The sequence below is a fragment of the Tenrec ecaudatus genome, chromosome 8 (genome assembly GCF_050624435.1).
Source record: "Tenrec ecaudatus isolate mTenEca1 chromosome 8, mTenEca1.hap1, whole genome shotgun sequence".
NCBI lineage: Eukaryota > Metazoa > Chordata > Mammalia > Afrosoricida > Tenrecidae > Tenrec > Tenrec ecaudatus.
In genome coordinates this window covers 90,336,113-90,363,203 of record NC_134537.1, presented here as the reverse complement: position 1 = coordinate 90,363,203, position 27,091 = coordinate 90,336,113, and the positions used below count along the sequence as shown (strand labels likewise).

The 27,091-nt window shown below is 38.8% G+C and overlaps 1 protein-coding gene across 1 annotated transcript in view; it reads left to right on the top strand.

Annotated features, from left to right (window-relative positions):
* Window positions 1-5,539: 5,539 nt before the first annotated feature.
* Window positions 5,540-27,091, top strand: part of XPO7 (exportin 7) — a 47,690-nt gene continuing 26,138 nt past the window's right edge. Inside the window, exons 1-8 of the mRNA XM_075556557.1 lie at window positions 5,540-5,633; window positions 15,561-15,707; window positions 18,261-18,354; window positions 19,076-19,242; window positions 20,172-20,237; window positions 23,145-23,249; window positions 25,508-25,673; window positions 26,638-26,711. Of these exons, the coding sequence (XP_075412672.1) occupies window positions 5,595-5,633; window positions 15,561-15,707; window positions 18,261-18,354; window positions 19,076-19,242; window positions 20,172-20,237; window positions 23,145-23,249; window positions 25,508-25,673; window positions 26,638-26,711 (858 nt within the window). The 5' untranslated portion in view covers window positions 5,540-5,594. The remainder of the gene's footprint in view (window positions 5,634-15,560; window positions 15,708-18,260; window positions 18,355-19,075; window positions 19,243-20,171; window positions 20,238-23,144; window positions 23,250-25,507; window positions 25,674-26,637; window positions 26,712-27,091) is intronic.

Here is a 27,091-nt window from a genome sequence, read left to right as displayed (position 1 = left end):
ATCCTACTAGAATGCACCCCAAAGTAATTGGTGATTTAAAAGAGAAACAAAAATATACTGTGACTGAGATGGTTCTGACTCAGCCACCAGAGAGGGTAAGTGGAACTCTGCAAGGCTGTGGATTTTAACAGGAACCGACAGCCTCATCTTTGCCCCTCGGAGCAGCTGGTGGGGCGAAATCACCAGTCTTGTAGTCAGCACTCCAAGTGCACCACCCGTACCTGGGAGAGTTGGATGACTAGAAGACCGAAGGAAATCATATATAAAGACTATAACACATGGAGACAGGGCGTGAAAATGGGGAGAATGGGAACTATAACAGCAAAATGAGAGAATGCAAGAATGTCAAATAATTGAATTTTTGGCTGAGAATTTTTAGAACTGAGAAAATTGTGACTGCAGTTAAATGAGTTTAGTATGTGTATGTAACCAAGCATGATAAATAAGTAAAAAGAAATCCGCACTAAATAAGTGATAGTAAAACTAACACTAAAGACAGAGAAGTACCTAACATCAGAAAATAAATGCCCCTGTCAAGAAAAGATCAGCTGATAAGAGACACCTAAAACGGTAACCTGGAAGGTAAAGGATACAACAAGTAAAATTACGTGTCAGCCAGAATTGTATAACCAACAAAATGATCTTGCAAAAATGAAGGAAATATGCAAGTTAGTGTTAGATTAAAAACAGTTTGCCGCCAGCAGTTCTTAAAGGAACTATAGAAGATATAGCTAAGCAAACAGGAAAGTGTGACATTAGTATACAGTGTAAAAATGGGATAGGGACGTCTGAGCTTGTCTCACTTCATGCGATGGGGAAATCAATCATCAGCACAAGCCCAGGCGGAGCTCAAACACAACTCCATCTTCCAGCCTTTTACAGCAGTTCTGGCTTCAGCTGTCCCTTCTATGGCACTTTCCTCTGTTGGCTTCAGTAATTGGTTGCAGTGAGCATGGACCTCACAAATTCTACTTACAGTTAGTGGTTTATTAGGAAAATAATTTTGGATCAGGATCAAGGCGCATATAAGCAGTCTCCTTCAGTGCAAGGTAACTGTGTCAGTTTCTCTTGAACCTCAGCCCCACTCAAGCCTGGGCTCTGCCCTGCACCATCTCCTGCTGGTCTCCTGGTTCTCTGCTTCTGTGCTGTGGCATCTCACCATCCCACATGCCTTCTCCATTGGTAACAGTTCATTCTCTTTCACTCTCACTCTGACTCAGAACCCAGGTGCAAAGTATATGCTTCACTCCTTCCTCTTGCTTTTTCCTGTCCAAGTACTAACCAGGCTCAACCCTCCTTCCCAAGATCACGTGAGTTCAGGGTAGTATGGGCAGAGACCCACCTCTTGTTTTTTTAATGGGAATGAGATGAGGTCCCTTCTCTGGTCTGGAATTGGCAGGATGGCAAAACTGACCAACTCCTTTGTCAGGGTTCCAGATACCTTCTTTGTCTGGTTACAAGCCCAAGGGGTTACATGCTTTTTACATTCTTAGCAGGCTGCCCAGTCCCCATGGTGGACCACAGACAGCTTACTTGTATGGTCCTACCCAGTCATGTTGTGAGAGTCACAAAGGCTGTGGGTAGATGGGTCATATTAAGTAATTTACTGCACCACAGGTATATAACTTTCAAACCAAGAATAGAGAGAAAAATGGAATCCTAAAACAAGCAAACAAAATATTATTTTAAATCTAAAAAGAGTTGAAGGGAGGGGGAAGGGCAAAGAGAAAAACAGAACAAATATAGTACAAATGAAGAAGAACAAATAAAAATTTACAGTTCAAAATAGAGCCAGTTTTCTAACTAGATTGAAAATAATATAGAAAGAATAAAAGCTGACAGCCTACTCACTCCCCACATGCATCCATCATACACAAAAGGCATTTTAGATCCAAAGGTAAATGAAATGACTGCTTAAAAAAAATAGAATTCTTTTTTAATCCTTAGGAGAGTAAAGCATTTCATTAAAATAGGACAAAGTACTAATCATAGGAAAATAATGATAAACGGGACTAAATTTCAATTGGGAATTTCTGTTCATCCAGACACCATTAAGAAGGGAAAAGCGATTCATAATGTAGGAGATGGTATAACTATTTGAGGTATTTTAGTGATCAAGAGAGTCCCAAAGTAGCTTAACATTCAACTCATGTTACTCCTGATGAAATGGCTTTGTATTAGCAAATAAAAACTAATAAATGAAGGCCAAAGTACAAATCTACCTTTATGGTTAAAAACTTTTCACTCAGTTCTTGATGGGGAGGGGGTCCAAAAAAAACAACCCACTGCTATCAAGTTGGTTCTTCCTCATAGCAATTGTACATAGTGCTTCTGATGCTGTAAATCTTTATGGGAGCAGATAACCTCAGTTTCCCCATCGAAGCTGCTGGTGGGTTTGAACTGCTTACAGTTCTGATTTGAAGGTTAGTGGATTCAGAATAGGCAGAGAGAAGGCAGATTATTTATTGCATTTGTAATAGATTACACCTTAATTGATTGACAAAGTAATCTAACCCTTACTTAGAAGCAGGACACAAATTTCAAAGTGCTTTAAAGGAGTGTAAAAATAATGTATGTTTTTATATGTACTAGGTTATTAAACCATGTGCAGTTGCCATTTTGTAGGTCAACAATGATTGTATATTTGGTACTTTTCTGTTGTTCAACCTAATACAAAGGGGGAAGTTAGACTTTCCTGGGTTTATTATCATTTTATTCACCTTCACCCAGAAAAAAAAACAAATATTGCTAGGCCAAAATGCAACATCTTATTTGAGCAGCTTTGCCAAAAACTTCATCAATCTGTTTAACATATTACACACCACAAAGTAACGACACATTTTCAGGCTAGAAGTGAGTATAACTTATTTCAAAGGAACCGCTTGAGAGCGCCTTTTAAGAGTCGCTTGTTACCACTAGAGTTCAAGGTGCTGGATATGCGGGCTCGTCCTCCGTTATTTGGGTCCTGTCCAGGAAGGAATTCCTCTGGCCTGAGGGTTTCTCCCGGCAAGAGCTAGCTAGGGTTCCTGCACTGAGACGATGAAAGGTTCCACAGCTCAAAGTAATTTCCTAAAGGTCTCTTGTTCTCTGAGTTGGAAATTCTGGAAAAGTTACTTTTTTAAATCTATTTTTCCAAGAACCTATTATTTGGGGATACCAGTTACATTCTTCGTCATATCAAAATTCTGTATTTCTGTTTTGGTGGTTGTCTTCACATGAAACTTCGGCTCACAGCACCCTAGTCTCCCCTCCCCCTGTCCGGCTTTCTCATCTGTGCTTCAGTGTCTGTTGGCTCTTTGGACTCACTTTGTCTTTTTTTTAAGCACAGTACTTAACTGCAAAGTCAGCAGTTCAAAACAGCCATCTGCTCGGAGGGAGAAAGACGAGGCTTTCTGCTTCATAAACAGGAACAGTCTTAGAACTGCACAGCGGGCAGTTCTATCTTGTCCTGTAGGTACGTTATGAGTCAACATCAACTCTACGGCCATGAAGTTGGGCTTGGTTAGTTGGTTGGTTTTTGAACCAGCTGTTTAATGAAAACGAAGTTCTTGTTTTATATATTTCTTCCTTTCTATCAGAATTCATCTGTTGTGGTCCTGATGAGAAAATCAATAGTGGTAGCAACACATCCAGTTCTTCTGGTCTCAGGTAGAAGAGGCCATGGTTCACATAGACAGTCCTGTAGACTAGTCCCTGCTATGGGTCTTGGGTTTTCCTCTTGCTCTTCTGCTCCAGAGGAGTAGAGCAGCACATTAGTGGTACCTTAGGTGGCCACTCAACTTTGATCCTCGTTCTCCATTCGTTTTTAATCACCGAATTCTTCAGGATTGCAGCTAGAGGCTTGAATTTTTTTTCTTTGGTTCTTTCAGCTTGATAAATGCTGTTCTTCCCTTTTGGTTTTCCAACTCTAGTTCTTTACATATTTCCTCACAATACTTTGCCTTATATTTTATTGAGCTACTCTGTGAAATCTTCTGTTTAGTTCTTTTACTTCTTCATTTCTTCCATTCATTTTCACTACTTTGCAATTGAAGAGTAGTTTTTAGAGTCTTACCTAATACACACTTTGATATTTTCTTGTCTTTGCTGTCTTTTTAATAATCTTTAACTTTTTTCATGTGTGATGTTTTTGGGGTCTTCCCACACTTCTTTTCAGTCATGAGACTTCACTGTGTCAAATTTATTAAATTCAAGTGGGATGTATTCAGGATCGTGCCTTGACTTTTATAGACATGTTTCCATTTCCTTGAGCTTCAATTTACACATGAACAATTAATGATCCTAGTGCCTTACTTTCTTTTAACTGATGATGTGAAGCTTTTCTCTCATTTCTTTCTGCTTGTGTAGTCAGTTTGATTCCTGTGTACTCCAGCCACCAAGATCTAAAGTTACCTTAAGAAAAATACTGCCAGTGGAGAGCAAATGCCTTGAGAATGATTGGGGCAGGGAATGTATGGATGTGCTTTATACAATTGATGTATGTATATGTATGGATGGTGATAAGAGTTGTATGAGTCCCTAATAAAATGTAAAAAAAGAAAAGAGAAAAAAATGATTAGGGCAAAGACTGTACAGATGTGCTTTATACAATTGATGTATGTATATATATGAACTGTGATAAGAATTGTATGAGCCCCAATAAATTGTTAAAAAAAAAAGCAGCTGAAAGACTTCATGATCAACTTGAATTTCTAACACTCTCCTCAGTAATAAATTATGAGTAATATTAAAAAAAGAAAAATCATTCCAATGAATTAGCTGTCCTGGGATCACTAGTGTTTCCATCATCACCAAGGCCATATTTTGCAGCTATTGGTCATTTTTCAGGTTTCCAACATTTGCATTCCAAATCACTAGTAATTATTAATGGATTATCAATACATCTTGATAATACATTGGATCTATTTCACGGTATAACCGTTTTTAGTCATCGGTTTCTTCATTATTGGTATCTTTGATAATATTTGACAAGTGATCCTTATAGACATATGGTGTTTCTCCTCAATATAGTTTTCCCAGCATAAACAACCATATTGTCAGATTTTAAATGAACTTCAGTCTATTTCAGCTAGATAACACGCAGGATATTGGCTTTTCTAGTGTTGCATTTCTGATTACTTTTCCAGTTTTCCTTAATTCACATTTTGTACATTCCACATCCCATTTCCTAGTGGGTATTTGCTGTTCCTCCCATTGTCAGTCTTTCCACATCAGCAAATGAAGGTCCCCCCAATGGCTTTACTCCAGCTGCATCATTAAGGTAGATTTTACTTTGAGAAGTCAGCTTTTTGCCATTATTTCAAATGCCTTCCACCTTGGGGACCCATCTTCCAACACTATCTGAGGCAATATTCTGTTTGTTTCCATAGGGTTTTCACTGGCTCATTTTCTTCTTGGTCTGTCTTAGTTTGAAGGCTCCACTAGAACCCACCCAACATGGGCGACCCTGCCAGTCAGTATTTGAAATACTGGTGGTGTAGCTTCCAGCATCATAATAACATGCAGTCATTGCAGTTCAACAAACTGGCAAACAGGTGCATCCATATATATGGCTAAGAAGAGGGTCAACAAGTGAGAAAGATCCTTATGAAGTGATGCTCACCTTCCCGACACGATTGCTGAAGATAAAGCAGGTACGTAAGCAAATGTGGTGAAGAAAGCTGATGATCCCCAGCTATAAAAGATATAGTGTCTGGGGTCTTAAAGGCTTGAAGATAAACAAGTGGTCATCTAGCCCAGAAGCAACAAAACCCACATGGAAGAAGCACACCAGCCTGTGTGATCGCGAGGTGTCAATGGGATAAGGTATCAGGCATCAAAGAACAAAAAATCATATCATTATGAATGAGGGGGAGTGCAGAGCGGAGACCCAAAGCCCATCTGTAGGCAACTGGACATCCCATTACCGAAGGGTCATGGGGAGGAGAAAAGCCAGTCAAGGTGCTGTATAATACCGATGAAACATACAACTTCTCTCTAGTTCTTTAATGTTTCCTCCCCCTACTATCAAGATCCCAATTCTACCTTACAAATCCAGCTAGACCAGATGATGTACACTGGTACAGATAAGAGCTGAAAACACAGGGGATATGGGACAGATGAACCCCTCAGAACCAATAATGAGAGTAGCAATACCAGGAGGGGAAGAGGAAGGTGGGGTAGAAAGGGGGAACCGATTACAAGGATCTACATATAATCCCCTCCACCCTCCCTGGGGGACAGAGAACAGAAAAGTGGGTGAAGGGAGATATCAGACAGTATAAGACATGACTGATAATTAATAAATTATCAAGAGTTGACGAGGGAGGGGAAAATGAGCTGATACCAAGGGCTCAAGTAGAAAGAAAATGTTTTGGAAATGATGGCAACAAATATACAAATGTGCTTGACACAATGGATGGATGGATGGATTTTGATAAGAGTTGTACAAGTCCCAAAGAAAATGATTTTTTTTAAAAAGATTCTCGTGGATGTTGACAGTGCAACAACAGGCTCAAACAAAACATAAATTGTGAGGATGATGCAGGGCAGGCAGCCTTCATTCTCTTGTACATAGGGTACTATGATTTGGAACTGATTTGATAACATCTAACAAGAACAGTAATCATGAAATGCCCTTGTTAGGAAGGATAGGTCCAAAAAAACCCCAAACTCACTGCCATTGCGTCTATTCTGGCTCCTAGAGACCCTTTAGGACAGAGTAGAAGTACCCTACTTGGTTTCTGAGAATGTAGCTCTTTACCAGAGTAGAAAGCCTTGTCTTTCACCAGTATTGCAGCTGATGATTTCGAACTGCTGGCCTATGGTTAGCAGCCCAACATGTAACCCACTACACCACAAGGTCTCCTTGGAGAATACCTTCACCTTCTGAAAGTCTTGGTTAATTTTTACTACCCTATTGAGTACTGCAACTTTTACTCTGTGCCACCACCCCTCACAACACACACGAAACCAATTACCATCTAGGCATTTCTGACTGCCTAGGTGTGTGTCAGATGAGAATGGTGCTTCATTGCTTGATACTTAAGAAGTAGACCACTCAGATGCATTCTTCTGAGACTTCTCTGAGTTGACCAAACCTCTGACCTTTCAGTTATCAGCTGAGCTTGCTGCTCAGTGCACCACTTGTGAGGACTCTTCACCTTCATATATACATTTTATTCTCTATACCCTACTCTTTTTTAATCTTTTTCATAGTATTTATTTTATTAACTTCTAACATGCTCTATTAGGAGCCCTGGTAGCGTTAAATAAGTGTTGGACTGCTGACCGAAGGTCAGTGGTTCAAACCCACCAACTCTTCTGATGGAGAAGGATGAGGCTACCTGCTGCATAAAGATTTACAGCCTTGGACACTCTATACATAGGTGGCTGTGACTTGGAATTGACTTAATGTCAGTGAGAGGTTTTAATTAATTAACTAGATTTACAATTCTCATCTTCCCTTACTGGCACATCAGCTCCAGCAAGACACCTGGGTCTTTGTTTTGTTCATAGATGTGTCTCAAGCATTTAGGTAGTACTAGGTGTATGATAGGCGTACTTACGTTTGCTGAGAAAATTAATTGTATCACTTGTGATAAAATAGACATTCAAGAGTTAAGGGGACTTCCAGAGTCACATAAATATTCTGTAGCAAAGCTGTTTGTAGTACTACCAGGTAAAACCCTCCTTTCCTGACTTTCAAGGTCAATATGCTTTAGTCTTCATTTCTGCTCGTTTAGCTTCGATGTGATTGCCACCTGTCAGCACTCAGTCACACTTGCAGAGACCAGTAACCATATAGGTGTTCTATCGATTCTGTTAATAAGTATCTCCAACTACTGCTAATATTTTTCAAATGTCCATGTTCTCAACCTGATTATTTAGGAGAAGTTTAGGAAGAATATTTAGGGTATATATTTACAGTTAGGTTTCATAGGAATTATGATTATTCTAAGGGCCTTAAGCCATTCATAGAAAAATGCATTAAATGATCATGGAATTTTCCCACAAGCTTTTTTAAGCTTTCTCATATATTGTATAGTATTGTTAAGCTAATTGTAAAAGAGAAGCTCCTGAGGCTGTTTGGATGCTAGGCAGCCCAAAGGTGATAGGGAGCAGTCCATCAAAAATAGAGTGATTGGTAATAACCCACCCTTTAAATAAAAATCTTCCAGTACCATCGCCACATTATTGGAAAGTTCCCGTTGATGTTAGCATGTCATTTCCCTCCTTTTCTAAGATACCAAATGCAAATTGGTTGACTTATTTCCCTGGTGAGATGCCAATTTAAAGTGTGAGAAATGGGGACATAACCTATAGTCATTCTCAGAAAATGTTCATGAATGAAAAACATGACTTCAGAAATCAATTAATTGGTACGCTGTACACACTACTTTTTATTAATTGCCAATTTTGTTAGCTGTGACAAATCTAAAATTTTCTATCAATTTTGTTCTTTGGGTGAAGTGGGTATTGTGATTTTTTTTTTTTAATGGGAACAAATTCATGTTTAAGCTGCAGAAGTTTATAAAGAACTGCTTTTTTCAGTCATCTATTCATATACAAAATAATTGTATGTGGAGATTTAAAAAGAGATCAGAGCAGAACTAGAGACCCATAAGGCAAACAAAATATATTTTGCTGACCTGTCTGTATTGATGCAAATATCTGGAGGTTAAGGAATGATTTAGAAATGCAACATAGATCATTTAGGCATACATATCTTTTTAAATAACCTTACAAATCAAACTTTTGAAGATTTTTTTCCTATATGGAGCCTAACAGAAAAATGTTATACCAGATAGGTATAACTAGACTGGAATTTATATCTCCAGAGCCTGTCAATTACATTATCCTCAAACATGACTAACAGTGTTAGAATACCTGTGTTTTAGAATACTGTAACCATTTCCTTGCCCTGTCAAGTGGTTGAAAGCTAGGATAAAATGTCATGTTTTACTATAGAACATGGTCAGTAAACCAGAGGGTTTTAAAATAAAGTGTGGGCAGGTCAAGACCAGGGCTACCAAAGCTTGGAAGGAGCCATCGAATGTCTCCCTATCCAGAGTAAGGAATGATGGCGAACGAAGGCACATGAAAACAATTAGTCCACTGAACTCGCGTCAGTATCTGTGACTCTGAGTCTTAGAAGAATTAAATGGTGCCCTGAAAGATCCTGGATCGAGTGGGAGACAGGTGGGGAAATCAGGAGGGAGACTAGCTTTTCTGGTTGGCTATAGAAAGAGTGGTACTTTCTTTTTTTTAACTGTTTGATTAGGGACATATACAACTCTTAATCACAATCCATACATACATCAGTTGTGTAAAGCACATTCGTACATTCATTGCCCTCATCATTCTCAGAGTGAGACTTTTTAAACTGGCGAATATGATTTTGATTTACATTTAAGTACTATTAACCTTGGAAATTGAAAGAACTAGTAATGTAAAAAGAGTAGTGGAGCACTTTAAGGTTCCTGAAACTGCTTGAATTCTGTCTAGGTCAGTTTGCATTTATTGGGCTAATCTGTTAATAAAGCTAAATGTAAGTACTTGTATCTTAAATTCTTTTTATTGTAAAATAATGATGAAGCTTAGTGATTATGTGTTTGGTTGCTTTCTTTGCCATATTATGTACAAGTCCATGTTTAAATGGAAACTTTTCGTATGATTTTATAGAAAACACTCTAATGTTCTAAATTTGAATGTTTTACCAACTTAATTATTAATATGTTTAAAATAACGAAGGTACTCTGGCCCAGCAGTTCCACTCTACAGTGTAACATGCATAAACTTTTTTGAAGCTTGCATAAAATAAATGTTTGTACAACTTAACATTTCTGGTTCCTTTGAATAAATAGGCCATCACTTTCTGATCATTAGTTTCATTATTTTACAGCGTTGGCTAAATGAAAAAATACCATTATTCCATTTGTAAGGGGGGGAAATCTGAAAATATCAGTAAGCAGAATCATACCAACTTAAATTTTTAGCCTTATTAACACTCTTAGCAGTAATATTGACTTGTTACAGGATTATTTTTCCAGTGTGGAGTTTTTAAATTGCAACTTATAGGGACTTGGTTATGAATTTACATCGGCGATTATTTCAGACTGCACGTGTGACTTTCCAAATACCTGGGTGTTTAGCTTCCTTTCCTCGGGTGATTTGCTTGGCCTACATAATCTATTCTCTTACTCAACTATTTCATAGCTGAGCCATTGCTTTGGTCTTTTAATACCGTCAGCATGGCAGGATCCAATTCCATAAAAGGCATGCGAGAGACAAACAGTTTATAAAGTCATACATGTTTATTATGAGTTACAACGTATTGCTATTTTGAGGTTAAATGTAGAATTTTGCAGTCTCATGTGTTAGTAGACATGCTGTCCTTATCTAATGTCTGCAAGACTCTGGCATTGCATTATCACTGGCTGAAATACGTCTTTTATCTTGTTTTACGGCCATAGACATTACACAGCATCTATAGCCAAAAAGCTTTTCTCGCCCTCTTCAGTACTCTCAGCAATAGAATGCCCCTAAATGTGTCCAAACATCTGAAACTTATTTCCTGAGAAAATAACGGGAGTCATGGTTCAAAAAGCATGAATTGATGCAAAACCAAAGCATTCCCATTAGGTTATTAAGAAACTTGTTTTCCTTTAGATCAGAAAGAAATAGATAAATTCTCCCATAAAAGACCTGGAGAATGTTGGAATGCTTGTGACCTTCATCCATCCTCTTAAAAAAAAAAAAAACAAGAAAACTTATGAAAGGATGATTTGTGTGTGTGTGTGTGTGTGTGTGTGTGTGTACAGCTTAATGCATATTCACAATGTGAATATCCTGTTAATCAGCACCCAGATAAGAAAGTAAGCATAACTATTATTTCTAGGTAGATGAGGCTTATTTCCATTTGGGAACTGTTACAATTAGGATAGACGTGAATATGTGTAATTAATGTACACCTCTGTTAAGTATTATGTATATGAAGGATTGAAACAACTGCTTCTTAGGGTATCCATATATTTAGCTTAACTGACACTGTGAAGTAGTTTCCCCAACTATTTGAAGCATTTCAACTGAACTAGCAGTGTATAAGTCATTAGGTGGTATAAATGGTTAAGACTATTGGATGCTTGCCAAAAAGTTGGAGGTTCGAGTTCACCCAGAAGCACCTCTGAAGAAAGCTGGGAGTCTGCTTCTAAAAAAAATCAGCCATTGGCAATCCTACAGAGCCCAGTTCTGCTCTGACACACTCAGAATGACCATATCATTCAGCAGCTTGGACGCAACAGAAAGTGTTCTATTTGTTCTACATTACAGCCAGCACTTGATCCAGACATTCTCTCCCCCCCACCACCACCATTCTGATGGATGTAATTTTGTGGTGTAAATATATCTTTCTTGATTGTTAGTTAATTTTTTTTAAGCCTCATTTGCTTGTTTGCTAATTTGGATATCCTCATACCTGTTCAAGTCCTTTTTCATGGCCTTGTAAGCCTTTCTTTTTCTTGAACTGGCTTTCTAAAATAAATAGTAAGTTTGTATATCTAAACATTCTCCCCAAAAGGGCTAGCAGACCCTGTTGATGCCCTTGCCACACGTATGTGTGAAAGCAAGATGATTTTCTTCCCACAAGATTGCCTTCCAGGTTACTTTGTGAAACTGACAGCATTTGTTATTGGCAAGGAAAATCAAAATAACAGTTCTGAGTGCAAACTTGTTTGCCTTTTGTTCATAGCAATTTGTCTTAAGAATTCTTATGAACAGAATCAACTGTTATTAGTAAAAAACCTTACAATTTGGAAGAATCTGAGAAAATGTAGCTATTTATCCGTGTAGTTGTTAGATCTTTTAACTTTTATTTTTCTGCTAGTACAATTTTATATGGTCATGGCCAAAAATAGAAGTTATAGAAATAATACAGAAATTTAAAGTCTTTCATAACCTCGCCCCTCAGATATAACGTCTATTAACTTTTATTTGTTCACCCAAATTTTCTTTCTATACATTTCCTAACAAATGTCACATGGTATAATATACTCTATGTAAGTTCAGAGGTTTAAGCCCACCGACTGCTCTCCAGAAAAGAGGACTGCTACCATAAAGGCTTACAGTTTCGTTTAGGAGGATTGTTACTATTGAATTTTTAGGAGCTATATTGTTGTTTTGGTAATTGGGTTATTGGCAATGAAAATGCCTTCATTTAAGGGTCTCCCTAAATAAATAGATTCCAAATAAAATGCAAGTAGCTTATTGATTGTCTTAATCTTAATTTTTGGTCCTTAAAAATGGCTCATTTTCTGGTCAGCTAAGTATGTGTCATGGAACGCTATGGTGGTACTTAACTTGCTCAACTGATTACCAAAGATGTGGCAGCCTGTAGAGATTTATAGCCTTAGAAATCTTACAGAGCAGTCCCGCGCTGTCACGTAGAGTGGAGATGCGTCAGCATCCATGTTTTCCTAGTACACGGGAAAATCAGCTAAGGGCATCAAATTAATGAAGTTCATGACGTAATGTTGACTTCTGGTCATAGCAGATCATGTCATTCAAATTAAGGATGTGATTGATGGGCAGGTCTGACTGATGACCCAAGTGCTCTGTTTTCCAGTTCGGTACTCAGCATTGTTGGGGATGTCATCAAGTCCTTAAAAGCCAGAATGCTAGTCTCTGATTCGGAATCTCAAATTGGTTTTCTTAAATGTAAAAGTATACATTGTAAACTAATGTAAAAGTATAACTAATGTAAAAGTATACATGTTAGGCTCTTTAAAATGCAGTGATGTTCAAACTAAAGAACAAAGATTCTCAGATTTTAAAACATCTCAAGAATTGTACCTTATCCTGAAGGGAGAATAATTGGGCTGCATTTTACTGATTCAGGATTAAAAGACTATAAAAACTGGTGGGAAATATTAAAGAAGATGCATCCTTTTAATGCCTTCCTTGTGACTGTTTGTGAAAACAGTACCTTTCCCGGTTTGGGATTTCATGAGCATGTCCTGGCCTGCAGCGGTGTTTTGTTAGTAGAGGGCCCTCTTCCAGTTTGATGTGGTGCATCACCACATGCCTTCATCTATCTGCCCAGAGAGACTAGAGAGAAGTTTCTCTGTAGACAGAAGAGGAGCCATTCTTCTGGAGGCCCGTCTGTGACCCAACTGGCCTCATATAACAAATGGTCCTACTGAGAACTAGAGAAAAGGAGAAGGGGTTATCATGCAAAGGAGGAAATGCCGTGGCATGTTATTCCCACACTGGAAACGTGAAGTTTTATCGACTAATCAAATGATTGGTAGAATAAATTATGCTGGGTTCAGAAAAGGCCGAGGGCAGGCGGTGATAGAGAATATTCTAACCCTTGTATTTTCTTGGGAACACTGGAATCCAAGGAGTATGAAGGTAACTTGTAGCCTTCTTCCATGAGTAGTATGGGAAACCCAAATAAAATGATGATTAAACCCGTGTGGATTGTAGCTGTTTTCACTAATTGTTTGGGAAAACATAATTGTTTCCCATTTGTTCTTGTAGAAACATGGAGCTATATAGTTCCTCAAACTGTTTGTGTAAATGGTCAAATTACTTGTTTGGTTTTTAAACTGGGTTGTTTTCTGAGCTGAGAACTAATTAATTACCAGACTTACCCTGCAGTATGTTTTCTCAACTAAATGAAAGCAAATCAAAACAAAGCAGCAGCAGCAACAACTCTCACCATAACCTAGTATAGGTTTTTAGCAATAGGCAACTGCTGGTGACAGATGCTTCACCATTGCCATGTGAACAGCTTTACTGCTTTAAACATAAAGAGTTTCACTGGAAGAGATACTGGAACGGATCGATCAGACTTTAAGGAGACTCATTCTACCTAAGCAGGTTAACTGTTGAGGAAGTGTCTGTTCAGTTTGTTGGAAAACTCGAAAGTGTGTGCCTTAGAAAGCCCATGAGACAGCTCGCTGTTGATGCCTAATAGCAGATTTAAGAGTTTTCGTTTCCATTTAGGTAACCTGTTGATACCTTTGTGTAATGTGTTCTTTAATGTGTCCCTTTTTAAATTAAATGAAAAATGTGATAGGAGGGCTGGATAATAGACAACTTGAAGGTCTGTGATGAAACAATACTTTCTGAGAAGATTTAATTTGTGAGTAGTCTTGAGCCAGTATTGGCAAGCATAAAAATTACTTTTATATGTATTTTATTGAACATATATAAAATTAATTTCTCTTGGTCTTTGGCTTTTTAAGCTCATTTCATTGTTTAGTATCTGACTGCAAGTTTCGCTTTGTGTTTTTGAGGAAGATATTAAGTGGGGCTCCCTGAAAACTCAAGAGAGGAGCAAATTAAGCATAAGCATAATCAAGCCCCATGGTGTTTTGCCCAGTGATTGACTTTGTTTTGATTGATGTTTTTGTTCTTTTGCATGGAAGCTCTGGTGTGAAATGTGTTAAACAGGTTGACCAGAATAGGAACCCTGCCTTCAGGACACTCCTGCTTAGTGGAAAAGCTGAGATTTATAAGGTCACAGCCCAATGAAATAAAAAGCCTTAGGCGCCTAATGATGTAATGTATTTTAGGTAACTTACCCAGTTTGCTCTGTTTAATAACTGCAATGTGGGGGGAGGGACTTGTAAAATTTTTCATTTTTAATAGTAGGACCCCTCAAACTACTTAGACCAATTCCTTACTCACTGCTGCTGAAATTAGGTTGAGATTTTTTTTTCTTCTTGAAGTTCAAATCATTCCCTTGAAAGCAAACAGTGTTTTCTCCTTCACTTAATGAGAGGTGGTAGTTAATGTAGTCTTAACCATTTCCTTTCCTCTTCACTTTTAAAGTACTACCTGAAGTAGGAGTAGATTTGCATCCCTTTGGGTTTGACCAAAGCACACACCCATATCCACCCTTTCTCCTTGGACCTGGTTCAAGATTTGGAGAGGTTTGTCTGGGGGCGTTTCCTTGCCTTATCTCTATGGGAGCATATGCTCGGGTTGAGTTTATTTTGACCCATTTAAACTTGAGACCAGAGTGAAGAGTTTAAAGTGCAAGCAGAGAAGGAAGTCTGTTGAACTTTAAACATGAGGGACCCAGGGAGGAAGGTATGTGTCAGCACTCTGCAGTCTTGTCATAGAGGTAGCTATTTCCTAAGCAGACTCGTATTTATCAACTAATTACTACTAAAAGGGGAAATATTTTAGGCTATATAAAGATATGTGTGGCACCTATATTTGTGTTTGCTTAATTTTAGCAGCAGCATCTTTGTTCATAATTTGGAAAGTGATAACAGAAGTAAAATTTGAATTTTTATTTGAAAGTCTTAAATATGAAAACATGAGGTGGATGGGTTTTGCAAGGAAAATACTTTGCGATTGGTCTTCGAGGGGAAAAGATGAAAAAGTAACTTAAGCATTCTATCATTTTGTCTTGTGCTACGTCAAATAAAGAATTACAGGTGGCTATTACTAGGTCAAGGTCACCCAGATTCTCCTCAGTGTAGCAAAGTAATTCTGTCATTTCAAGTTCAGAACCATGTGTATACAGTAGATTGGATTAATTTCTGTTTTTGACTGATCTTTTCCAGAGCCTGGCCCAGCTAGAGAATCTGTGCAAACAGCTGTATGAGACAACAGATACAACCACTCGGCTCCAGGCAGAGAAAGCCTTGGTCGAATTCACCAACAGCCCCGATTGCTTGAGCAAGTGCCAGCTACTCCTCGAGAGAGGAAGTGTACGTAAGATTTGAAAACCCCGAAGGATAGTAGTGACATGGGGAACTGGATCCTGTCTAGATTAGGGATGGTTCGCATAGCGTCTTGTCCTTGATTCTTCTAGATGGCCCTGATTTCTTAATCTCACTTTTTAAAAGCACCACATCAGCCAGGGAGGCCAAAAGGTCCACATAACCTCATCAGGAGAATCTGTTTGAGCATATGTTTTTGTCCTGTCATTTTCCATTTTTTAATTTAATTTATAGTACTCCTTTTCTGTGTTCAAACTCCATGTTACACGTTACACAAGAGCCCGGGAAATCCTCCTGTGTATCACAGCTGCTTCTTATTGTTTTAGGAGTTTAGTGAGGAAATTATCCTGACAAGGAAAAGTACGAGGAATTTTAGTTTTAAAAATTGCCTCTTCCAAACTACATTGGACATTAGGTCAAATAATGCTGCTAATGAAGTATAATTTGATTCATGTGTTTAGGCGTGGGTATTACATGAAGGGTATCGCCAGAACCACAATACCAGCTAGACTCTAGAATCTTGCACGTTGCTAGATACAGTGGCAACAAAACTAAGTCTGGTCCCCTGATATTTTTTCTAATACTCAAAGTGCTTTCCATGCACGTGTCCCTGTCAACAGGTTTCACAGATAAACGAGAAGGGGAGCACACAGCACAAGTATCAGCCTGTTTATCAGTGTAGTAGAGTTAAAAATAGACGTGACCATGCTGTTTCATATCCTGGACAATAATGAATCCCTAAAGCATTGTTTACTAAATGTCATTTCCTAATCTTAATACTGAAATACAGGGGGAAATAATTGAAGCAGTTAATTTGTTGAAAGGGTAGAATTCCAGATAATGTTTAAAAAGTGTTACTAGTATTGTTACAATGTTGCATATGCATTAAACAGAATAAAGTTGGTTAAAAATGATCCTTTATTAGCTGAGGTATCCAATCTTTTCCTGGGTATCAGAGGGTTACAAGATCATGGTCAGAGATTGTATGGTGCTATATTCTAAGTTTTACACATATGTAGGGACTTTAAAAAACTCATGGGAAAACTATTCTCTTTCTCTCCATTCTCTTTCACTTCTGTTTCCTTGAGCTTTTTAAAGCCATCTCATATGTTTACAGGAGACTCTCATGTGGCTATTCCAGTTGACTCTGGAGCTCTGCAGATCATGTCTGACCTCACTGATGTCAGTTATGCGTTATAACAAGCTGAAAAATAGGACGGATACAATAGTAAGAGTTCATTCAGTGCAGGGATGGGGAACTTTTTTCTGCACAGAGCCTTTTGGAAATTTATAACATTCGTAGGCCATGCTGGTCACACATTGAATTAGCTTTCCTCTAATACGGTGACTGGAACTGCTGCCTCTTGGTGAGGCGAGTGGTGATTAGCGATGTTGACGATTTCATGGGCCGCATACGACCTGAGGGCTGCGCGTCCTGCACTCCTGTTTCAGTGTATTACTTACTTTTTATCTCAAAGTTGACTTCTTTGTGACTTAGCAAGCATATTGGAATCATGTATAAAAACCATGGTGTCTAAGTTAAAGTAGCCTTGTTCCCACTAATACTAGTTTGACACTCTTGCTCTAACTAACCAACTTAAATCATGTCCAGAAGTGTTGACTAAAAGCCCTATTAGTTTTCAAAGTCAGTTTTGTAGATTTATTTTTAATGTAGATGTTTGTATCCCTGGTGGTGTTATATAATGCTATCAGAGATGGCCTACTGTCTTCGAACTCTTAGTTCCATGGAAAATTATCCTTGACCTTGGTTAAATCATCACTAATGGTTCTGAGCCTTTCTTTAATATGACATTACATAATAAAGCCACATGTAGGAATGCTTGCATGCGTCCTTCTTATACATTCTGATCAGATAGTATGCTTGATTCTCAAGTAAGTTAAACTATTAAAAGTTGCATGAAAGAATGTGATAATACTATTCTGTTGCTTAGGGTACAATTTTTCTTTCTTGAAAATAATTGTTACTAATTTTATTTTTAAACTAATATATACACTCCCCAGAGCTGTGCTGATGGAAAGGTACAATTTGGAGATTAACTACGTGGTAACTTTTCCCTAACATTTCTTTTTTCTTTCTGATATATGTATGAGAATATTTTGAGATACTATTTTACTATTATTAGCAGTATTATGATATTGCAGGGAGAACAATTTTTGTTTACATGAAAGAAAAGATATTTTTCTTCCAAAGACCTTGATAGCGTTCTGAAAGTATCCCTCGTGGCATCTAGCTCTCACACCAATGCAGGTATCTGTACTGGTTTCCGTTCGGCCCTGCCATTTCCTTAGCGTGCTCGTTGTTTGTGATTGCAGTCAGTTGTATAAGCGTATGCTCTTCTCGGTACCTGGGTTTGTTTGTTTTTTTCCATAAAACAATAGGCCCTCTAAAACCTAGCAGATCAAATAGAACAAAGCATTTCTATTTGGTCATCCAAGCACAGGTCTCCAAATTAAAAGTCTTACAACTCGTGTGCTTAATAATATTTGATGATAGACCCTTTACCCTCTCTCTTTTCACAGTCATCTTACTCCCAGTTGCTGGCAGCTACATGCCTTACAAAGCTTGTATCGCGCACAAACAACCCCCTGCCGTTGGAACAACGGGTAGATATTCGTAAGTAGAGAATTTTCTGTTCTGTTTTAAAGAAATTGTTTGTTTAGTGATGTGCTACTAGCAGTTAATGTAGGTGCTTATTGGATAATACTCTGAAACTCCTCAATGCACAGAAGATTGAGTGCAGGTTTTTCCCACAACTCTGCGTTTAGGGAAGTGAGCCAGCGAGTAGCCACCGTCCAGTGGATTACAGTCATGTCGAGCCCATGCATGTCAGAGCAGAACTGTGTTCCATGGAGTTTTCAGTAAATGAGGGTCCGGTTTCAAGTACTTGTGGGAGAAGTTTAAGTCATCCCTTTTGTTGTCATCGGCTTCTTTCATTCAGTCTTTACTACCACTAATAGCTAAGAAATTGTTAAAGAATTTTTATTTCTAGTCACTGCATGTTATTTAGCAAATGTCTACTAGTCCTAAGGTTGACCGTTCAAACCCATTCAGAAAACACATTGAAAGACACACCTGGTGATTTTCTTTCAAGTCATAGCCTCAAAAATCCTGTGGAGCAGTTTTACACATAGGGTCACCATGAGTCAGAATGTACTCAACAGCAACTTGTAAATACAGGGTAGAATTCAGTCCTGCTCTTCATTGTGAAAACAAAATTCTGAACTATATTCTGAGAAAAGCTTAGGGTAATAAGATAATAGTGTGTCTGTTTTGCATATTTAAAGAGTAAACACACTTCTCTGTTAGAGCTGTTGGGGTTGTCTTCGTTTCCTAGGAAACTATGTGCTCAACTACCTTGCCACGCGGCCGAAGCTGGCTGCTTTCGTGACACAAGCCCTCATTCAGCTATACGCCAGGATCACGAAGCTGGGCTGGTTCGACTGCCAGAAGGATGACTATGTCTTCAGAAATGCAATCGCAGACGTCACGAGGTTTTTGCAGGTATGATGTACATATTTCACGTCGTCAAAATGGAAGAAATAAAATGTGTCCCTTACCCATCTACTTACTTGCTTTTTAAAAATCACACAAAATTCTCCAATTCAATCTTTTTACCCTGAATGCGTCCTTGGGATGTTTGCCTCAGCGCAAGCGAACCCTGTATCATTCTTCCTAATGCCAACATAGCATTTGTGTATCTCATTTCTTGTTATAGTTAGGCATTTAGTTTGTTTTCAGTTTTTAAATGAGTGTGTTTGTTAGATGAATTCCTAGCCTTGGAGCTGTCTGTGTATATATGTACATTCTCTTTCGTTCCTTCAAGGATTTTTCCAAATTACCCTCAAAATGTACACCACTGAACATTCTGACGGTAGCTTGTAGGGGATTCTGTTCCCTGTACCCTAAGGCTAAACTTGTTATTTTTCCGATTTGAAAGGTTAAAAAAAAAAATTGTGTCTTACTATTTGAGTTACAAGTGAGGCTAAACACGTTTTTATGTTAATTTGGTACTTTGTTATGGTCGTTGTTTTTCTGTGATCTTCCTCTTCATATCTTATATACATTCCTGTATTGGGCTCTGCCTTTTTCCCTTTGCTTATACTGTCTTTGTAAAGGCGATACCTCATTATTCTTTTTTTTTTTTTTTTACAAAAATGGTTTTCTGTTTATATTTTTATAATGTTTATGGTATAATACTTATGGCAGTTTCTAAAATCCAAAGTTTACAGCTTTGAAGTCAGATTTACCAGTCTTCTTCCATTATGACAGTTAGGTTGTATGCCTGAAAAGCAACCATTTTAAACAATAATTCCGACGACTTTTCTCGGTTGTTTCACTAGTGACATAAGAATCTGTCCTTCAGAAGCCTGACCTCCTCCCAAATGCAGAAGTCCAGCCACGTGTACTGACCCGTGTCGTGTTTTTTCTAGGACAGTGTTGAATACTGCATCATTGGCGTCACAATTTTATCTCAGCTAACCAATGAAATTAATCAAGTAAGTGCCACCGCCTTCCTCATTGAAGTAAGTGCCGTATTTTTTCTGAGTATTAGTGTGTTCTGCTGTGTGGGGGATGCTCTTTTCTGGCAGTTGTGTGCTTTTGCGGTAAGTGATTAACGCCCTTTTGAAACAAGGTAGCTCCGTTGGCTTTTCCTCTGCAAGTACAGCCTCTTTCACTCCCAGCGCCCTGGCCCCTGTGTGGCTCCAGAATGTATCTCCTCCCATCCTGGCTTTCCTTACTCATCTTTACAGATAAGAGCAATGGCCCTAAATCAAAGCTATAGTGAAATACAGCCTTGCCCAAAGAAAGAGCATGCCAAATTTGTCCCCAAAACTGAATCATTAAAGTGGAGCCAGCATCATTTGTGTGCCCTCTCTGTGTCCATTAATAAATGTTTACAGTCATTTAAAAATCAGTTTCCATGTCCTGTTATTAAAGATTTTTCTAGTACTCCTTTCAGAATGCATGAAACATGTTAAACCAAACCGTTTTAATCATTGGTATCACAGTTACTACAGAGGAAACACCACTGGCTTCCTAGCACTTTATTACTTTTTCATTTACTTTTTCTGTCCGGCTAAAACTTTATCGTTATTCAATGGACCAAAATTAATAATAGTGTAACACCTCGGCCTTGAGTTATCAGCATATTAATTATATTAGCTTCACTATTGCTATTGCTCATAATTATGCAGACATTAACCCTGAGAAATTTTAACTAGGAGTTGGTATTAGTTTTAAATGTGCTAGCTAATAACCTATTAATGTAATCCTCATTGTGGTAATTGGCCAAATTCCTAATAGTTTATACTTTGGAATTTTTACTCTGTCCAGCCACAGTTGTAAGTATCCTTCTTTAACACGTTCTAGACTCGCAGCCATCCTCTGAAATAGGTACTATTTTTATCTCCTGTGCTGGATAAGGGAGCTGTAGGGCATAGAATGTAAGGAGTTTCCCTTGAGATTTCCATTAATGAGCAGCAGTATCTGAATTTGAATCTGGGGTGGTCTTTTCCAGAGGATAGACATACAGCTTAACCCCTGTTGCCGTAATCATGGTATCCCTGGATGTTGCAAATATTAAGCACTCTACTAATGACCAAGAGGTTGGTAGTTTGAAGCCACCCAGAGGTGCCTCAGAAGAAAGTCCCTTTGACTCCTAGTCCAACAGAAATTCATTATATATATATATATATATATATATATATATATATATATATATATATCCCAAAAGTCTACTTTGTTTTCTTTAAAAAATGGTGGAGCTGTATATAACATACTGATTAGCATGAGCAGTGTGGTAGATTGAAATATAAATCAGCAATGTCTTATTCTCTACATTTGTGTCAGCACATTAGGCTGAATTTGGGGAATATTCTGAGCCTCTCTACCTTAATTTTCTGTTATTTTTTCATTGTTGGATTTAAATCAGAAACATTTATGTGACCCTTCCTGTTTGAGCTTAGAGATAAAAACCAAGGCCCATCCATAACTTGATTGTCCATCAGAAATCTCAGTGTGTTATTTTTAATGTGATAACAGCAAAATTAGCTCTTCTTGGATGAAATGATGAGTAAATAGGAAAAATTTGAGCTTTGTGACATTGGAATTCTTTTTATATCACTGTGAGCATCTACTGTATGCCAACCGTAAGGTTTACTAATGAAACGAAGTGTAAATGAGAGACTAATTAAAAAGTTTATGGGGAAATAGAATTAAAGATCATGAAAATTTTCCACAAATTCTGAAACCCTCTCATACAACCATCTCAACCGAGTGCTCCTATCTGCGAGAGGAACTGTATGTGGACAGCATCGGAGAAGGAATAGTGCATTAGAGACCACTATCAGAATTGACTGAATGGCAGTAAGTTTGAGTTTTGTCATTTATCCAGCAGCCCTTGATGGCATGATGGATGGTTGGCCTGCTAACCACAAGGTCAGGAGTTCGAGCCCACCCACAGATTCTTCTGTGGGAGAAAGATGAGACTCCCTGCTCCTGTAAAGATTTACTGCTTCGGAAACCTAAATGGAGGGGCAGTTCTACTGCCCCTGTAGAGTCAGAATTTACTTGATGGTAGCGAGTTTGGTCATTTATCTTACTTAAGTTCATGATTGTTCATTAATGTCCATTTGGGTAGTTTTATACCAGCCCTGATGATATAGTGTTTAAATGTTAGGCTGCTGATAGGTCAGCAGTTTGAAACCAACAGCCACTCCGAGAAGAGCGGGCTTTCTACACCATAAAGAGTTACAGTCTTGGAAACTTACAGGGGCAGTTTTACTCCGTCCTGTAGGCTTGCTTTGAGTTGGCGTCAGGGCAATGGCAGTGAGTTTGGTTTTGGTGGAAACCCCTGTTGGTGGTGTTGGGTAACTGCAAGATTGGTGTTCCCAAACCACCAGCTGCTTCCAAGGAGAAAGATGCTCCCATAAAGATGGACAGCGTGGAGACACACTATGGAGGATCACTGTGATAAGTAGTCCACTCGATGGGAGTGGATGAGGCAGTAACTTCAGCCTGGGGTGGTTTACTTAATCAAATCCAAACCTTGTCTGTTTTTGTGACTAAGCTACACACGACATGAAAGTAATTGTTAGCAATGTCTGCCTGCCAGCAATTTGGACATTTTGCCTGAATTCAAAATAAAATGAAAACCTGCAGGTGGAAATCCGCATCCCTCCACCTCCTTCCCTCTTCTAAGCTTTCGGGAAGTGATACCTGTGTAGCTGTTCTCAGCTTGTTGTGTTCTGTACTCTAGCCATATGTGGTTGACCGGTAACAATGTTAGAAATGGGTCTAAGTGTCACTGTTACTAATCCTTGTTTATGTGAGCACTACTGGAAAATTTTTATTTCTTCTCAATCAGTTATACAACTTCCATTATTTTGCTCTTTTTCACACAGGCAGACACAACCCATCCTTTGACCAAGCACAGAAAAATCGCCTCTTCTTTCCGAGATTCATCATTATTTGATATCTTCACACTTTCCTGCAATTTACTAAAACAGGTGAGATTGCAGTCTGGTTTGTGCTCCCTGGTTCATTTGAAAAGATAAGAATGAGGCAGGGCTTGGTAGATGTTGACCCCGTTATCACCGTCTTCTTCAGAGAATGTCAGAGGCATTAGTGAAACGTAGCAGATTGATCATTGAAGTTGGAGTAAGGATTGTGATATACCCATCTCTGATCTGCTCCCTGAGGTAAAGAACAGAACATGAACACATAGCCCATGTGCCTGTCTGAATGGAATCCAGTTTACCATGGGAGTTTGAAATGGTGTTGTTTGGTTTTTATAGCCACATAAAACCCTCCTGTGTGGAGTGAAAGCATGTTCATTTTACGGTGTTTGGATCCATAGTACTCTAAAAGCAGGCTCAGCCTACATTGTTAGCATACAAAAGCTAGGCAGTCTCCTTGTCCCCTGCTGAGTTAAAAGCAGCAAATAAACAAGAGGCATCTGTAAGGAAAGGAGATTTTGAATTTTTAACACCCATTTAGATTTAATAACCTAAAAGAGTAGACAGTGTCGCATAAGGAAATTACTTGTTTTAAAATGGAAAACTGGTGTTTTCAATGCATTTATTGATACAGTTGAAGAAAGAAATGTTAAGCTAAGAGACCTGTGCATTGGTAAGAATGTTTGTCTGTAGACCATAGGTACCCAAGCTTATTTGGCCTAGTACCTCCTTTTCAGAAAAAAATTACTCAGCGTTCCCCTAGCAAATAAAAAGTTTCATCCTGTAACCTATCACACACTGCCATCAAGGTGATGGCAGCTCCTGGCAACCCTGTAGGGCAGAGTAGGACTACCCTGTGTGTGTCCGAGACTGCAACTCGTCTCTCCCCGAGAGACATCGTCACTCACTTTGGGAAACGTTGATCTAGCTCAGCAGTTCTCGACCTGTGGGTCCCCACCCATTTGGGGGAGTCAAATGACCCCTTCACAGGGGACGCCTGATTCATAACAGTAGCCAAATGACAGTTATGAAGTAACAGCAAAAACAACTTTATGGTTGCGGGATCACCACAATGTGACGAACTGTGTGAAAGAGCCGGGGCATTAGGAAGGTTGAGAATCACTGGTCTAGATGCTTTGGCCCTGAGGAAAGCTCATGGGCATCTATAAATATTAGCCTCCCACAGTTTGTTCATTTTGGAGATTTTTTGTTTGTTTTGATCTTCCAGCTAGTCCCAAGTTTTATTTAGAACCAAGTTTGTGTTCTTTTTGCTGTTCCAGTTAGTGATTTCCTTCTGTCCCTCAATTATGTACCTTGGATTTTCCAAACAATCCTCAGACGGAGCAAGCTTTCTGTCAAAGGTTTCCACCCCCCAGAACGGAAAGCTCTTGAGGAAAGCTAGGATTGAACCCTCATCGCCGATACTGTCAGAAATACGTTTCTGTCAGCCAGCTAGTCATCGAAGCCATGGCTGGTATAACTTTGAATCTATAGTCACAGCAGCTGTACATCTGTATTAAGCTGTACTTAGGTTCTTTGCAAATAAATGAATTCCATTTAGTTTTCGTTTTAATTCTAGTTGAGATGGTTGTGTTTTTTTAATGGGTGTTTAAAAGGTTAGGCAGAATGTAGAACTTGTTCAGAACTCTTTCACAGACATCAGTCTTTGCCCTGTTTAGAAATAAATAGGATTTTACCTGCATATGAACCCAAAAGCATTCACTCCATGTTACATGAGAATTTCCTGAGCTCATTATGTCTGTAATATATAAAATAATAACTTAAAAATTAATTTTAACGAGCATGCAAAATATCCCTTATTCTTCCAGCAGTCTGACTATTCTGAGTCTCTATTCTTATCTGACCCTTTTTATCACCTTCTACTGCTGGGAGGCCCTCACCTGTTCTTCAAGTGCTAACTAAACAGATGCGGTTTCCATTTAACAAGCATTTATTACACATCAATGGCCCTCTTTCATCCCCCGCATTGTCTTAATATTTTTCCTCTCTTCATTTTACCCCCCTAGTTCTTGGCAGAATTTATTAATAGCAGGTGACTGACCAAGCCACAAAATGTCTTGCTAGCTAAGCGTTTACCTAAATTGAACAACTAATGACGTTTCCTGAAACTGAGGAACTAGTTATTTGCATAGTGATTTTGAGGTGATATAAATGCAGCATCTTTTTTAAAAGGGAAATGCATGTCTTTATTAAATTGAAATACAGCTTGCCTTCTCTGTTGTAACAGCTTTCTTATGAGTCTGGGAAGAAAGAAGTGTGTGGGGCTCATTTAATGATCATTTTTGCAGGCTTCAGGGAAGAATCTAAACTTGAATGATGAAAGTCAACATGGCTTACTCATGCAGTTGCTCAAACTCACTCATAACTGCCTGAACTTTGATTTCATTGGCACATCTGCTGACGAGTCCTCAGATGACCTCTGCACAGTACAGATCCCCACCAGCTGGCGGTCAGGTAACAGAGAGAGCCGCCTCCGTCGGCCTGCGCCACGCGTCACACGGGACCCTTAGACGGCCCCAAGTGACTCCTTGGATGTGCTTTGATTCCCTTTGAGGGTTAATTTTGAATGTTAGCATCGATCTCTACAAGGAGGGGAAATAGTTATTAGGGAAACCTTTCAGATTTTTGTCAGCATGGGAAAACATATAATTGATGACTACTAACACAGGGACCAGCACACATGGCTCAGATGTCATGTTTATGAGGATGGGGAGGACTGGGCAGTGTTGGTTCTGTTGTACACGGGGTCACAGTGAGTCGGACCGACTCAATGACACCTAACAGCACGCTCATTAGTATGTGATTTTCTTGGATTGGTCAGCCTCTAAACTTTTGTTATCAGTCACTCATTTGAGTTAATGTCTATCTTTAAAAACAATTAAATTTTAAAAACTTTGTGCCTCTGTTTATCTTTATGTTCCTAGGGTTAAAAATTAGCTACTCTGGGGCCTCATTTACTAAGTTCAGAAGGGTTAGAAAAAGAGGAGGAATAGAAACAAAACACAAGAAGGAGGTTGGAACCAGTGTTGTTACATTGTTGGTATTGTAGTCCTTGAGGTAAAACAAAATGTGTACGAATTATCGAATGGAAAGCCAATCTGTGCTGTTGTAAACCTTCACCCAATTCACAATAAAAACTCTGAAACATGAGAATCCTGCTATAGGCATTGTCCAAATTGTCTTGTTCTCTCAGAGTTAAAAGAATGTTTCTTACAGGAGCTAAAAACTAGTACTTTAAAGACAACAAGAGGACAGGTGGGGTGGGCAAAAAGCCACTATTAACTAATCATCTTGTGAGGGAAAAACCATTTTCTGTCAGAAAATGCAGAAGACTGTTTCCTAGTGTACCGTGTTAGAAGCCCACCCGCAGCAAGGTGCAGACACACCCAACACAGTGCTGTCTTTGGTCTTGTTTCAGCCTTCCTGGATTCTTCGACACTGCAGCTGTTTTTTGACCTCTATCATTCCATCCCGCCTTCATTTTCACCTCTGGTGAGTCAGGACCGCAGTCCTACAGCAGACCACTTTGTAGAAAGTAACTGTGGTGAATGGGCCTGAGTTTGCTCTCGATAAAAGCATCCTGGAAGTGTAGCTGACACACTAACGGTTTCCACTGTGAATTCTTTCCAACTGATTACTTTCTAATGGACATTTGCCACAGGCTAGATTGTGGGGGTTCAAGGTAGTGTCTGATCGACCCTTTAAGATTTTCCTAACAAATTTTTGGAAAAATCTTGGGTCCGTGCTATAGAAGTGATGAATAGAAGCTGCAGTGGGCAGGCAAATTTGCATACTTATCTAAAGTACATTGGAAAGCTTTTAGGAAGGCAGATTCTCCTTTAAAGTGGTAATTAACCTCAGATTCACAAAAT